General features: G+C 40.1%; 1 protein-coding gene across 1 annotated transcript; it reads left to right on the forward strand.

The window, feature by feature from the left end:
- The first annotated feature begins 7009 nt into the window (after nt 1–7009).
- On the forward strand, nt 7010–14463 carry kcnv1 (potassium voltage-gated channel modifier subfamily V member 1). Its single transcript, XM_072251088.1, has 2 exons — nt 7010–7955; nt 13354–14463. Exons 1-2 carry the CDS (start codon nt 7010–7012, stop codon nt 13860–13862), a joined length of 1455 nt encoding a protein of 484 aa, XP_072107189.1. The 3' UTR covers nt 13863–14463.
- The last annotated feature ends 709 nt before the right edge of the window (nt 14464–15172 follow it).

The following is a 15172-nucleotide window of genomic DNA, read 5'->3' on the forward strand; positions in this document are numbered from 1 at the left end:
TCACATTGAATGGTGTATTGTTTACCTAATAATTGAAGCTGACTGAATTTCATAATTTTAAAAGAATGTTTTGTATTGAATTTGCAGTGCAGATACTAATTATTAAGCTGGATTGAATAGAAGTGCATTTGAACTTCTATCCCCATCAGTGCCAGCTATTGCTTCTGTACTCCTGTGGAATTAATCAAATTATATTCACATTGGATACATAAGACCATAAGGTATCGGAACAGAATTAGGCAATTTGGCCCATCGACTCTGCTCCGCCATTTCATCATGGCTGATCCATTTTCCCTCTTGGTCCCAATATCCTGCCTTCTTCATGTGCCCCTTCATGCCCTAACTAATCAAGACTCTGTCAGCCTCTGCCTTAAATGTAGCCAATGACTTGGCCTTCATAGCCGACTATGGCAATGAATTCCACACATTCACCCTCTCTAGCTAAGGGAATTCATCCTCATCTCCGTTCTAAATGGACGTCCCTCTATTCTGAAGCTATGTCTTCTGGTCTTAGGCTCCCTCAAGTCCTACATCCATGATATTTGCTGTTAATACCATCAGTGAATGTTTTATGAATCATATTTAGGACTTCCTCCTCAAGGAGAATATTTTTCTCATTCATTGCATTTTGCCCCTTCAGTCACCTGCTGCAGCCTCAGTCCCCACCTCAATTTCCGGCTTCAGGCTTCCCTGCGTGGTAGCATAGCAGTTTAGACAATCACTTTACAATGCCGGAGATCACCAAGGGGGTTCAATTCCTACCACTGAGTGTAAAACGTGTATGTTCTCCTCATGAACATGTGAGTTTCCACCGAGTAATCTGGTTTCTTCCCACATTCCAAAGACCTGCAGTTAAGGTTAGAGATTTATGGGTATGCTACCTTGATGCTGTAACCATGGCGACAGTTGCGTGCTGCCCCAGCTTAATCCTCGATCTGTGTTCCTCATTGATGCATTTCACTGTCTGTTTTGATATTTTAATGTACAAGTGACAAATAAAGCTAATCTTTATACTTCATTATGCATCATCTGTTCTGGTTTAATGCCTATTTGAAAATTAACTGCTCAAAACCACACTGCAGACATAGATACAAGAAAATTTAAAGCCTTGACAAGTGACATTTCAGTCCTCTTGTTATTAAAGTGTTACTTGCAAATAGTACCTACTTAGCTGGGATTTAAATGAGGTATCTCTATATTATTGACAATGGCTGAATAGTCTATTGTAAATCTTGCTGAAAAGATAAAAGTTTCAAAATCAGGAAAATTTAATGAACAAAAGTTCCTTCCTCCTTTTAGAAATCAGGACCTCACATAAAGTAATCCAGAGAGATAATTTATATACGTGGTCAATACCTTGCCAACTCCTAGTGCAGTTACAAGCTTGATACAAACTACTCAATATTGTGATTATGTGAAACTTGGTTATGCTGAGATATTGTGATATATTCACTTCAGAGAATTGCATTCATCGTTGCTGGAACCACAGACTGATTATTGTATCACTGCTGATTAAACCATTTAACCTCCTGGTCTAGCTGTCTCACATTTTAAATGCTTACTCTCAAGTTTTAAATCTTAAGTGCTATCCCCATCCTTGTGTCCTTAACATTCTCTGTTCCTGCAATCTTCCAAGAACACTCCATTCTCCCAGCTGTAACTACTTACAATGTTGGAAATAGACAGAGTACCATGAAAATAACCTTTTGTTTCACTTCCCTCTATGATAGGGTATCACTAATTAATTTTAAAAGATGAATATTGTTGGGGATTTTGGCCTTGAAGTTACTTTTTAATGCTGACAGTTTTGTCTATCACATTAAAGCTTTCTTAGAAGTCCCGGAAGGATCATGTACTTCAGTTATGAAATTCCTAGAACACTGTTGTGACTTCCCCATGGTGTGATGATTTTGGAGTATTCTTCAATTGGAAGTTCTCAAAGCTGCCAGCACTCAGACTTTCAGCTGCGATCTTGGCAGCCACCCCGTAAATGGATGTGTGTGCAAAATAAACAGTACACTCTTAGCTACCTGAAAGTGAAGCTAATTCAAGGGTGGATTGGAAAAAGAAGGGAAGATGATCCCAGGAGTCAGCAAAGGCTGGCCAGGATAGTGAAGAATGATATTGACAGAAGGCATGATATTGACAGGGACCCCTCGATCTATAAGAACGTCTAAATGCCTCACATGAAAACAAACAAGTGTACTTGCGCTTTGAAGAATACTGCAATAGCAGTCTTCTAAGGAGTTAAAGGAAAATTAGTTGAAATCCTTTCTCCTTGAGTACAGAGGTTGAATGAAATTCCTAATTGTGCCTGTGGCCGAATGCAGCAAACTATGTCGGAGAGACGTGGCAATAGTATGGAATGATTCTGAGGCCAGGAAGCTGAAAATAATATGACCCTGATCACCACTGGGAAAGCTGTCAAGGAACAAGAGAGCACAGATCTCAGTGCATGTCAAAGAAGTTACTTAGAATAGCATGGTTTGAGGAAAATGAAATCTGTAAAAGATGGATGCTCAGTGAATCAGTACAAATTGCCTCTCATACCAGTGAGGTTGCAAATCTTGCTGACTGTAAACATTAGATATTGTGTTGTTGATGTCAGCTGGGAAAGCAATGGGCCAGAAAAAAAAAATGTCTTGTTCTAACTAGATCCTGTCCAACAGTCAGGAGTTCAATTTCCCACTAGATGCTGTGAGACCTGAAATGTCACTGCACCTTCAAATTGAACTGAATTTAAACTGCAATATTCTCTTCAAAGTAATAAAAAAGAATTTTTAAGCTTCTGTGTCATCTCTGTTGCTAAATATTTGAAATCTGTAAAGATCTACAGTAGCTAACAGAAAAATATTTGTATTCCCGGAGAGAAGCATGAACTTAAGGGTATAATTATGAATCACGGAATTACTAAATATAGAATTCAGTCTGTCAAACCTGTGCCAGTCTTTCTAAGGCCTAAGCAATTATTCTCACTATTTTTTTTTATCCCCAACATTATTTTGCCACAAACACAAGAGATTCTGTGGATGCTGGAAAGCTAGAGCAATAAACACAAAATGCTGAAGGAAGTCAACGTTTCAGGCAGTATCAATGGAGAGGAATACACAGCTAACATTTGTCTGATGACTACTTCGCTTTTAACATTTTCTCATTCAAATATTATTCCTGTTCACTTCTGTAACGTCTCACTAAATCTCATTTCACCACTCCTTTAGTTATGGAATTGCAGAAGTGGAATGCAAGCAAAACTTCTTTGACTCAGAGGAATTGGCTAAATGTTTGCTCAGTATTATTTTTGGATAAGAGCTGTCAAAATGAAAGGTGTGCAGAATGCTAATGAGTTGCCAAATGTGAATTTAGAAGATCAAAAGGTCAGCAGAATGGAATGCATAAAATAAAATTGAAGGCAATTAACAGTTAAAACTTAGTGTTCTTTGCTATGTTTTTGTCACAGTGTGGAGGTATCATAACTCTTCTCCACAGCTTAAAATGTGGCATTAGCATCTGCTCCATAACTGAAGCAGCCGAGCCATCTGGTGAGACGATTTAAATTAACTTGTCCTTTGCAATTATTTTTTCAATACAAGGTTTATGATTAGTGGGTATGAGGCTTAAATGTTATCACTGACTTAGAGCACACATCTACTATCTTATTGGTTTCTGGACAGCCTGAATCAATCAATGAACTCTTAACTGGCTAGAATTTCCCAATAACCAATCAAGGAATATGTTATAATTATGCACTTTAACACGTATATTACTGCAACCTTCTAAGTTTTCTGTTGCTGTGCTTCATCTCAGCATAGTGTTAAGAAAGATGCTATTTACAGTTTGTTCAGTGTTTTTACTGTTTTCCATCGAGTTGCATCCTGTGAAACACTCAGTAATGTTTATCGTGCTTTTTTGGTTGTTTTGCTTACTTTAAATTAACATACTTTTATTAAGCAATTACAGGGTTACTTTGCCTCTAAATTAAAAGGATATTTTCTGTTGGATCTAATATTGAGTTTGTAGTTCATGTTATGATGTGTATCTGCTTTTTGGTTGCTGCCTTTTTTGTTGCTGTTTTGTGCGATTTTGATCAGGGCAGACTGCAGACAAGAGACGTGGCGCTGCATTGAACTGAACTGAATATACCCAGACTCTTCCAATGTCTTTCTGATTTGTAGTTTTGTATTCTGTGTTTCTTGCTCTTTTTTTTGCCGTTTGCGTGATTTTTATTTTGCATGTTGGATGTTTGATGATTTTCTTCAAACAGGATCTATGGTTTTCTTTGTTTCATGGCTGTGTGTGGGAAGACAAATCTCAGGGTTGTATATACTGCCTACATACTTTGATAATACATGATCTTTGAATCTCAATATGTTTGTTTCTGTTGATACAGATGAACACGTGAAACACAGATTGTTTTCAAGCAGAAGACGGTGGAGTTTCCGACAGTAACAAGACTGGATGATACAAATATTAAAATGCAACTTGCTAACATTGGATAAACCAAAGTCTGAATGTACCTACAACTTCATTCACTCTTAAAAGTTAAATATTGCAGTTTGTGCTGAAACTCTTGGTCATGTGTTCAATGATTCAGTTGTTGTATATTTCTAGGAAGGAGTGGCTCTTGGGAAATTAAGGCCTGTGTGATGACAGCTTCCTAAAATAAATCAATTAGACTTGCAGCATTGAAAACTCAGAGAGACTATTAAAACTTCTACAGGAGGAAATGTGCAGATGCTGGAATTTCAAACAACATACATAAAAGTTGCCGGTGAACGCAGCAGGCCAGGCAGCATCTCTAGGAAAAGGTACAGTTGACGTTTCGGGCCGAGACCCTTCGGCAGGATGAAGGGTCTTGGCCTGAAACGTCAACTGTACCTGCTGCTAGAGATGCTGCCTGGCCTGCTGTGTTCATTAAAACACCCAACAACTTTTGAGAATTTGCAATATTGCATCTATATAAGAAAATGTAACATTATGCATGTGACCTACCTTAAAATTAGAAACATTGCCATGCTTTGCATCCACTGCAATTTGCTTTTTACTTCTCTTCAGCTTTTATGCTTTTGTTTCACTGCCCTACTTAACTATTTTCACGGCCTATATTCCTTTGTAACTTATTGAGATGATTTTAACTAGTTTTCAAGAATCAAACTTTCTCAATTATCTCTCTCATCTTTTCTTCCCCTCAATTCAGGACAGAGAGTCACAGCTGAAGGTTTAGTTCATCAATGATGATAAATCTGTTCCACATTTCCTCTTTTTGTTTGACTTGCCCAGGAATATATCTTTTTAAGTATTAATTTTGCTCTTGGATTCTTGTGATAACAATCTCTAAAATGCCTCCTCAGTCCGCAATGCCAAATACTTTAAACACCTTGGGGGAAAGGGTAAATTGATATGAGTCGCATTGCACACTTGGTATGAACATAGTTCAATAAACTTGGAAGTTATTGGTGTTGATGGTAAATCATTGGCACTGGAAAGTGGCATATCCCGAGCGTTCAATTATTTTAAAGTTCAAGTGCTATGTAATGTATTATTCAAAGATGAGCAGTTCAGAAGTACAACAACCATGTCAGTCGGTGAAGAATCTTTTGCCGAGGAATACAATAAAACTCTAAACACACCTTTCTGAGTCAGCACACTGGAGATTTTTCAACAATCCTGGCTGAACATTAATTCTGTGTGTTCCAGTGAAAAGTACAATTGCAGTGTAATTCAACTCTGAAACAGCCCAACATAGCAGTGAGTTGTTTTAACATAGTTGCATTAAAGCTGTACTGTAAAACTGAAATATCCTGTTGGGAAAGAACTCCATTGCCTCAATCACCATCCTATTTCATAGTAGCTGCCAGTAGCACAAGAGACCTTCACAATTTTCTTAAGGGTTTAAAGCCTTAAAAATAATTAGTTTGAACATCACTGGGGGGGGGGTTAATTTCGTTAAGTGTTTCATAGAATTTATTTTTGGATTTTAACAAGGGGAATAGCTGTTAGCTCTGATCCAGTGACCTGGGTACAGTCCTAACCTCTGTACTTGTCTGTTTTCTGTTCACACATTCTGTCTGAGACAATATGGGTTTCCCCCAGGTGCTCCATATTCTAAAGATAGGTTAATTGGCAGCTTTAAATTACCACGAGCGTATGGATGGGAGCATTACAAACACGAGAAAATCTGCTGATGCTGGGAATCCCCTTCACATTGCAACATGTCAGTCCATGGCTTTCTCTACTGCCACGATGAGGCCACACTCAGGTTCAGGGAACAATGCCTCATATTTCATCTGGGTAGCCTCGAACTTGATGGCATGAACATCGATTTCTGGTAATTGCCCCCCCCCCCCTTCAACATGTCCCATTGCCCATTACTGGTTTCCTCTCTCTGCTTATCCTGCTACCTGCCCATCGCCTCCCTCTAGTGCTCCTCCTTCTTCCCTTTCTCCATGGTCTTCTGTCCACTCCTATCAGATTCCTCCTCCTCCAGTCCTTTATCCCCTTTATCAATCAACTTTCCAGCTCCTTACTTCACCCTTTCCACCCCGCCCCCGGTTTCACATATCACCTACCACAGTGTGCTTCTTCCTCCACGCCCCCCACCTTTGTACTCTGACCTCCCCTTCCTTTCCACTCCTGATGAAGGGTCTCGACCTGAAACAGCAACGATTTTCTCTTCTATAGATGCTGCCTGGTCTGCTGAGATCCCCCAGCATTCTGTGGATGAGAGAGTCCATGGGCGTGTGAGGAAAGATAGGTTAAATGAAACACTGCAGGGAGGAAATGGTATTGCACAGAAAAATGGTTTGATAGCTTGAGTGACTTATACTTTGTGATGAAACATGCCATGAAGTGCCTATCATAACATACTTTAACTTTATTAGAATGTTCCAATAAAAATGTGGAAGGTAAATTTCAGTGATTGCCTTCCAATGTTACCAACAGTCATTTTCTAGTAGAAAGTAACGATGATAACTCAGTTTAATTTTCAGGTCATCATTAATGAACATGTACCATGAAGTCTTCCAACTGTTCTCCTTGGTTCGTTGAGCGGAATGAAGACCATGTTTCTGTCTTCTCTCTGGAATCCAGTGTGTTTTGCAGTGAAGAGCACTTGAATAAAAATCCTTTAAACACCTTTATAATAAACGTCGGCGGCAGCAGATTCACTCTGTCACATGAGACTCTGTTGTGCTATCCTGAAACACGCCTGGGGAAGCTGGCTACATCTGAACAGGACTCCATACTGGATCTCTGCGACGATGCCAACTTTGTGGACAATGAATATTTCTTTGATCGGAGTTCACAGACATTCAAGTACATTATACATTATTACAAGACTGGAAAGCTGCATGTAAACGAAGAACTCTGTGCAATGTCATTTTTGCAGGAAATTGAATACTGGGGAATAGATGAACTTAACATTGACATTTGCTGCCGAGAAAGATATTACAGGCGGAAAGAAATTAATGAAGCCTTAGATATAAAACGCGATACGGAATTGATTGAGAATGAAGAGGAAGATTTCTCCGGAGTGATTTGTGAAAAACTAAGACAAAAACTGTGGGTCATAATGGAAAAACCTGATTCTTCAAAGCTAGCTAAGACATTTGGAATCCTTTCTGTGGCATTTGTCCTCATTTCCATTGCAAATATGGCTGTCTTTTCTCTTGAGTATAACGTACTGGATCCTCCCTTGTTGAATGCAGTCGAGTATATTTGCATAACTTGGTTCACTGCAGAGTATCTACTAAGATTCTTATGTGTGAAGAACAAGTGCAGATTTGTTAAGTGCTTGGTGAATATTATTGACCTCATTGCTGTGGTCCCGTTTTATATCACCATGCTGGTGGAGCAGCTTTATGGAGGTTCTACAGAACTGGAAAACGTTGGGAAAATTGTCCAGATCCTGAGATTAATGAGATCACTGCGCATGTTGAAACTTGGAAGACACTCAACAGGTAAGTTCCACATTTCACATACTGCTATTTTGTGCAATGCTATTTCTAATAAGTATTGGTTTAATTTTTTTTAATTAATGCAGTTGCTTCATGAAATAATTTACAGTCTTTAACCCTATTGATGGAAAAGTCTACAGTAAGTGGTGTATAAAGCCTGGCGCATCATAGGCAAAGCCCTCCCTGTCACTGAGCACATTGACAAGGAGTGCTGTGACAGGAAAGCGGCATCCATCGATCTAGGACCCTCACTATCCAGGCCAAGTTTCTTCAGCTTCGGGCAGGAGGTACAGGAGTTCAATACCACCAAGTTCATCTGTAGTTATTATCCTACAACCAGCAACCTATCCTTCCTCCGCCAATTCAGAAAGATCTCCCAATGCAGTCTTTCTCCCAGTTAGTCTGAAGGTTGAGATCATGAGCCATGAGGTAATGTAGCATCTCTATAAAATTCTGACTGACACGGTGTCTGACTAGCAACTGAAAGTGGATCTTAGCCAGCAATGAATGTTCCCCGACTTCATCGCATCGTCATCCCAGAAGACTGACATGGTCACTCTGTCAGAAACCTCAAAGCAGATGGTCACAGTAGAGCTGACAGTTCCTTGGGATTGAAGAGGAGTTTAAGCGTAAGAAAGCCAAATACCAGGAGCTGGTAGAGCAGTGCCAGAGACAGGGGTGGAGGGCACGATGTGCGCTTATAGAGGTGGAGTGTAAAGGTTTTTTTGGCTACTTGCTGCACAGAACCTACTCCCTCCTTGGCATTATGGTGCCTGCAAAGAAAAGAGTCATCAGGACCGTCACAGAGGCTGCTGAGAGAGTTTCCTGATGGCTATGGATCAAGAGGTGTGGCCCATCAGCCAATGCTGCTGGGACATGCCAGAAGGTCACCTGAGTGAGAGTGCCTGATGCTGGAAGTCCCAAAACACCCGATCACACCAGGTTACTTCACTGATTATGTCTCCCAGCTCATGCTAGGATGTACCTCTGCATCATGTTAGACTATACATGGAGTATTGTTTTTAGGTCTGGGCATCTCTTTTTAGGAAGTATGTGGAAGCTTTGGAGAGGGCACATAGGAGATCTACCAGGATGCCACCGGAATTAGAAAGCATGTCTTATGAAGAAAAGTTGAGCGACTTAGGGCTTTTCTCTTTGGAGAGAAAGGACTGAGAAGTGACTTGATAAGATAGTGTATAAGATGATAAGAGACAGAGATAAAATGAACAGCCAGACACTTTCCCAGTCCAGAAATGGCTAACACAAGGGGCATACTTTTAAGGTTTTGGGAGGAAAGTACAGGGGGGGGGGGGATGGCAGAGGCAGGATTTTTAGACAGGCAATGGTAGGAGCGTGGAACATGCTGCCGGGGTGGGCTGAAGGCAGATACATTAGGAGCATTTAAGAGATCCTTGGATAGGCACAGAAATGAAAGAATAATGGGGGGGCTGTGTGGCAGGGAAAGGTTAGATTGATCTTAGAGTAAGTTAAAAGATCAGCACAGTATTGTGGGCCTATAATATTATATGTTCTGTGTTTTAGTCTTAAAAAACCTACAAGGTAGTCAATACAAGAAACATTCCAATGGAAAGGAAACAGAATGCAAGTTTTCTCCATAGAAGCAAAACCAATGAGTAAGCAAATCTCTCAGGAGTGGAAAAAGTAGATGAGAAGTTTAGTCCTGATGAAGGGTCACGACCCAAAAGCTCGACTGCTTATTCACTTCCATAGATGCTGCCTGAACTGCTGAGTTCCTCCAGCATTTTGTAAGTTTTGCCTTGGATTTCCAGCATCTCCAGATTTTTTTGCGTTTGGCAAGCAAGTTAGTTTTTAGTACCATACAAGCCAGAGAAAGGGGAAATATCCCGAATAGGGAGAGATCAAATTCAAGTTTCAAGATTCAAGATTGTTTATTATCAAGTTGAAGTTCAATTGTCATTCAACCATACATGAATATCATTAATACAGCCAAACAAACAGCATTTCTCCAGGTCCAAGGTGCAAAACACAGTACCAACAATCACACCGCACAGCACAAGGCACATATAGCACATATAAGATATCAGTATAATACAGTCACGCAAAAAAAACAAAAATATATATAAGTATAAAAGAAATCCTATAAAACACAATGTACACGTATCTGTTATATATATATATATATATAGATAGATAGATAGACATTGTATGTACATAAAGTGACATTGGGTCGTGTGTTTGTAGTGGTGGTAAGTCAAAAGCATAGTGTAACAGATCTGATTCTGAAGGTAGAATATTTGTGATTATCTTGATTAAAATAATACTGTACATCAAGTGAGCTTCAAACCAAAAGCAGCATAGTCACACAGCAGATTGACTATTAAAATATACTTTGCTGTTCACTTTGCAGATTTAAATTTCTACCTCTTTTAATATCAGAGCAGACTAAATATTTTGTCTTGCACGCCAAGGTAATTAGCCAAAGTATTACACAGGATGGCAATCATGCAGTGGTCTTTCTCTGCTCCACTGGGTGCAGTGTGTGGCAGGAGACAGGGCTAATTGGATAATTAAACACATCAGCCAAGTACAAGGACATCCAATTAATATCAGTGATATGAGAGACTTTTTACTATGTATGAAGGTGATTACAAACACAGAGAACCATCTTGCGAGGAAATATTTCCTCGATTTGCACAGCTGCTAAATCAGAAGAATGGAGTACTGTCAGCAACTGCTTTAGCTCCATTTTATAAATACCACACTCCTCCATTTAGCTGTCATTTTTAGAAAGAAACTCTCACTGAAAATCATACCTTGCACCCAAATGTATTGGGCATCATAACTCTAGGATTTAATTTGGATTTCTTTCACTTTGTCTGCACTGGTGCAATGGGTAAGTTATTGAGCTAGTACTCACCTGGAGTTAGTCTTGCCCCAAATCTGTAGGTGAGGATGAATAATTGCAAGAGAAATGACAGCAAGCATAGAGAGAAATCTAACATAATGGTCTCTGAGAAAAACAGCTGTTTATAGAACTCTCTGTCAAAGCCAGCCCACAGTCCTCAAAGTGGAATACTGCTGCTATTTTCGAATGACTTTCAATTCTGTTTCGTAATTAAAAATAATTGATTACCTTAAGTATCACAATTTTGTTATTACAATTATATATAAGGCTATGGACCAGGTGTGGGTCGATGGGATGAGGTAGAATGTTATTTCAGCATGGACTAGATGGGCTGAAGGGTCTGTTTCTGTGCTTTATGACTCAATGGTATGTTTATCTGGGCTGTAGTGCGACATAGATCGGATGGGTACTATTGGATTACCTGGGATGCAGTGGGGCATCGATCGGATGGGTACTGTTGAATTACCTGGGATGCAGTGGGGCATCGATCGGATGGGTACTGTTGAATTAGCTGGGGTGCAGTGGGGCATCGATCGGATAGGTACTGTTGAATTACCTGGGATGCAGTGGGGCATCGATCGGATGGGTACTGTTGAATTATCTGGGGTGCAGTGGAGCATCGATCGGATGGGTACTGTTGAATTATCTGGGGTGCAGTGGGGCATCGATCGGATGGGTACTGTTGAATTATCTGGGGTGCAGTGGGGCATCGATCGGATGGGTACTGTTGAATTATCTGGGGTGTAGTGGGACATTGATCAGACGGGTACTATTGAATTATCTGGGGTTTAGTGGGGTATCGATCAGATGGGTACCATTGAATTATTTGGGATGTAGTGGGACATCGATTGAAATTGAAATATCTTTATTGTCATTGCATAGTACAATTTGTCAGGCACCAATACAGCGAAAATGAGTTTGCAACTCTCATACTCAATGCTATAAAACAACAAATAAAATAAATAAACAATAAATAAAATCAAGTAACCAGCCAGTACAAGCTATGTCCAGCAGTACAAAAGTGCAACTCAGATGCATGACAGCCATAAAACCGGTATTAAAGTAGCAATATAACAAATTTATGGATGATGCTTGATCGATTGGTTCAGAACAATTATAGCTCTGGGGAAAAAGCTATTTTTCAGTCTGGAAGTGTGGGCATAGAATATCTTATAACGTCTGCCAGCTGGAAGAAGTTCAAACAGATGATTGCGTGGGTGTGTATTGTCCTTACAGATGCTTGTAGCTTTCCTTAGGCAGCGAGAGCTGTAGGTGTCCTCCAGGGCTGGGAGCTGTGTCCCGATGATCTTCTGTGCGCTAGAGACGACCCACTGAAGTGCTTCCCTATCAGCTGCTGTACAACTGAGATACCACACAGAGATGCAGTATGTTAAGATGCTCTCTATAGTGCAGTGGTAAAAGATCACCAGCATCTGTTCAGGTAGACCAGCTTTCTTCAGCGTCCTGAGGAAAAACAAGCATTTCTGTGCTTTCTTAACTATGGTAGTGGTGTTAGTGGACCATGTAAGGTCTTCTGAGATGTGTATTCCCAGAAACCTGAAACTGGACACTCTCTCCACTATATCTCCGTTAATGTAGACTGGAGTGCACTAGTCATCCCATGACTTTCCAAAATTGATAATTAGCTCCTTAGTCTTTGCTGTATTAAGAGACAGGTTGTTCTCTGAGCACCAGCTCACTAAGTTCTGTACCTCCGCTCTGTACGCTGATTTGTCTCTGTTGGAGACCAACCCGATCACTGTTATGTCATCTGCGAATTTGACGATGGTATTGGTGTTCAGTACAGGTACACAGTCGTGAGTGAAGAGGAAGTAGAGTATGGGACTCAGTACACAACCTTGTGGTGTACCGGTGTTCAAGGTAGTAGTGGAGGACAGGTGAGGGCCCAGTCTCACTGCCTGTGAGCGCTCTGACAAGAAATTCAGGACCCAGTTGCAGAGTGATGAGCTGAGGCCTAGCTGGTGGAGTTTGGAGATGAGCTTGCTGGGGATGACAGTATTAAAAGCAGAGCTATAATCAACAAACAACATCCTCACGTATGTGCCCTTCCCTCCAGGTGTGTTAGGACAGTGTGAAGAGCTAATGAGATGGCATCCTCCGCGGACCTGTTTGCTTTATAGGCAAACTGGTGCGAGTCCAGTGTAGCAGGGATAGTGACTTTAATCTGGGAGAGGACCAATCTCTCAAAGCACTTCATTATTGTTGGTGTGAGGGCAACGGGACGATAGTCATTCAAATTGTTGATGTTTGTTTAATTCAGGACTGGCACTATGATGTCTGATTGGACGGGTACCATGGAATTATCTGGGGTGTAGTGGGACATCGTCCGGATGGGTACTATTGAATTATCTGGGATGTAGTGGGACTGATCGGATGGGTACTATTGAATTATCTGTGGTGTAGTGAGACATCGATTGGACGGGTATTGTTGAATTATCTGTCATAATTTATGGAATGTTGGATCTCACTGGTATATTATTATTCATTTTACAGGTCTGAAATCTCTAGGAATGACAATTGCTCTCTGTTACGAAGAAGTTGGCCTCCTTCTGCTTTTCCTCTCTGTGGGAATTTCCATCTTCTCGACAGTGGAGTACGCTGTGGAGCACAGCGTCCCAGGCACAACGTTCTCTAGTGTTCCCTGTGCATGGTGGTGGGCAACAACCTCCATGACCACTGTTGGCTATGGAGATATCCGACCTGAAACCACCAGTGGGAAGATCATTGCCTTTTTATGTATTTTGACTGGTATCCTGGTCTTGTCACTGCCCATAGCTATTATAAATGATAGGTTTTCTAATTGCTACATGACCCAGAAGATGAAAGAGGCAGCCCTTCGACACCATGACGCTCTGAAGAAGCTCACCAAAAATTCGGCATTCGATTCAATTGCCAACGTTAACTTGCGAGATATTTATGCTCGCAGCATTATGGAAATGTTACGGATCAAGAACAGGGAAAGAGCCAGCACCCGAAGCAGTGCTGGAGATGACATATGGTGACCTGCCTGGTTGTGCTTTCTCTTGTCAATTAATCTAGTGCATAACTCCAAAGCTAGTAAAAGCTGCAGTATTTCAAAACTGCATGTGGCTGCTCATTACACTGATATTAAAATGGAATTTTACATGCATAGTTTTATTTATTCTTAATTTCGGTTCAGGTCTCAGCAAGAAGATATACTTCACAATACCTGTGTGTGTAATGGTACTGAGCTGATAGAAACCAGCTAACTCAATGCCTGTTCACATTCACAAGGTCCTGGATTCTGTTGACAGGTATGGAAATAGTTTCTGCTTTTCACAAAACCACTCTTTGCAGGCTAACATACCTGCTAATGAATACTTGAGGCAGTGCCCCTCAGATTTACAACATATATATTTTGACCTTTAAAACTGTTCATCTTTGAAGGTTAGGGTAGCTTAAATGAAAATGGCATGGTTATTGAGATGTCTGCCCGTTCGATTAAATAGATCTGTACTATTTATTGTGTCTATTATTTATTGTTTTTTTTAATAAACATTGTCAGCAATGTACTTTGATGCCTTTGAATCAAATATTTTTAGAAACTAGTAATTAACAGAAGAGGATTTTGTATTAGATTTTATAAGCCAGTCCAGATAACTAAGGTGAATGCACTACATGCTATCTGTCTTTTTCTGTGGTCGCTGAATTCTAATGTTAAACCTCGACCAAATACTGTAAATAAGTTATCCAAGAGCTAATTTCAGCATGTAAAAGCTCTGTTCAGGTTGGAGCATGTATTAGAATTTGCAAAATTGAACTATGTTTAAAGTATTGGTAGATTGGCTGTAAAGTTTATCTGTAACTTCCAGAAGTGTTTTCCATGATCTGAATAAAATAATTAATTAGTGCTTACTACTGTCTGCTGCAAGCAATAGGGAAGAGCTTTCTCAGTAAAGGAACATAAGCTGCAGACCAAATGAAGTTAGATACATATTTCAAACGTTTATCTGTCATAAAGAACCATGCAGCATTTAAAGGGCATCAGAAAATTACATGCTAATGGTCTCTTCTGACAAAAGGGATTCTTAAGTTAAGAAACTGATATTATTCTGTATTCAACGTGATGATTTCTCATTGACACTGAGAAAAATAGAAAGTTTATAAAATTATATTTATCACTGCTTCTGAAAGCCTCAAGAAAACTAGCAGTAAAATACCTGCCTCCCAGGACTACCCAATAGATTAGATTAGAATTATTTATAAATCATATGTTGCTCCGTCGGTCAGGGTCGACCATGGATGTTGCACCTTAGCTGTCTAGGTACACATGTCTGGGCAGTACGATATG

This window comes from Mobula birostris, chromosome 1, assembly GCF_030028105.1.
Source record: "Mobula birostris isolate sMobBir1 chromosome 1, sMobBir1.hap1, whole genome shotgun sequence".
Classification (NCBI taxonomy): domain Eukaryota; kingdom Metazoa; phylum Chordata; class Chondrichthyes; order Myliobatiformes; family Myliobatidae; genus Mobula; species Mobula birostris.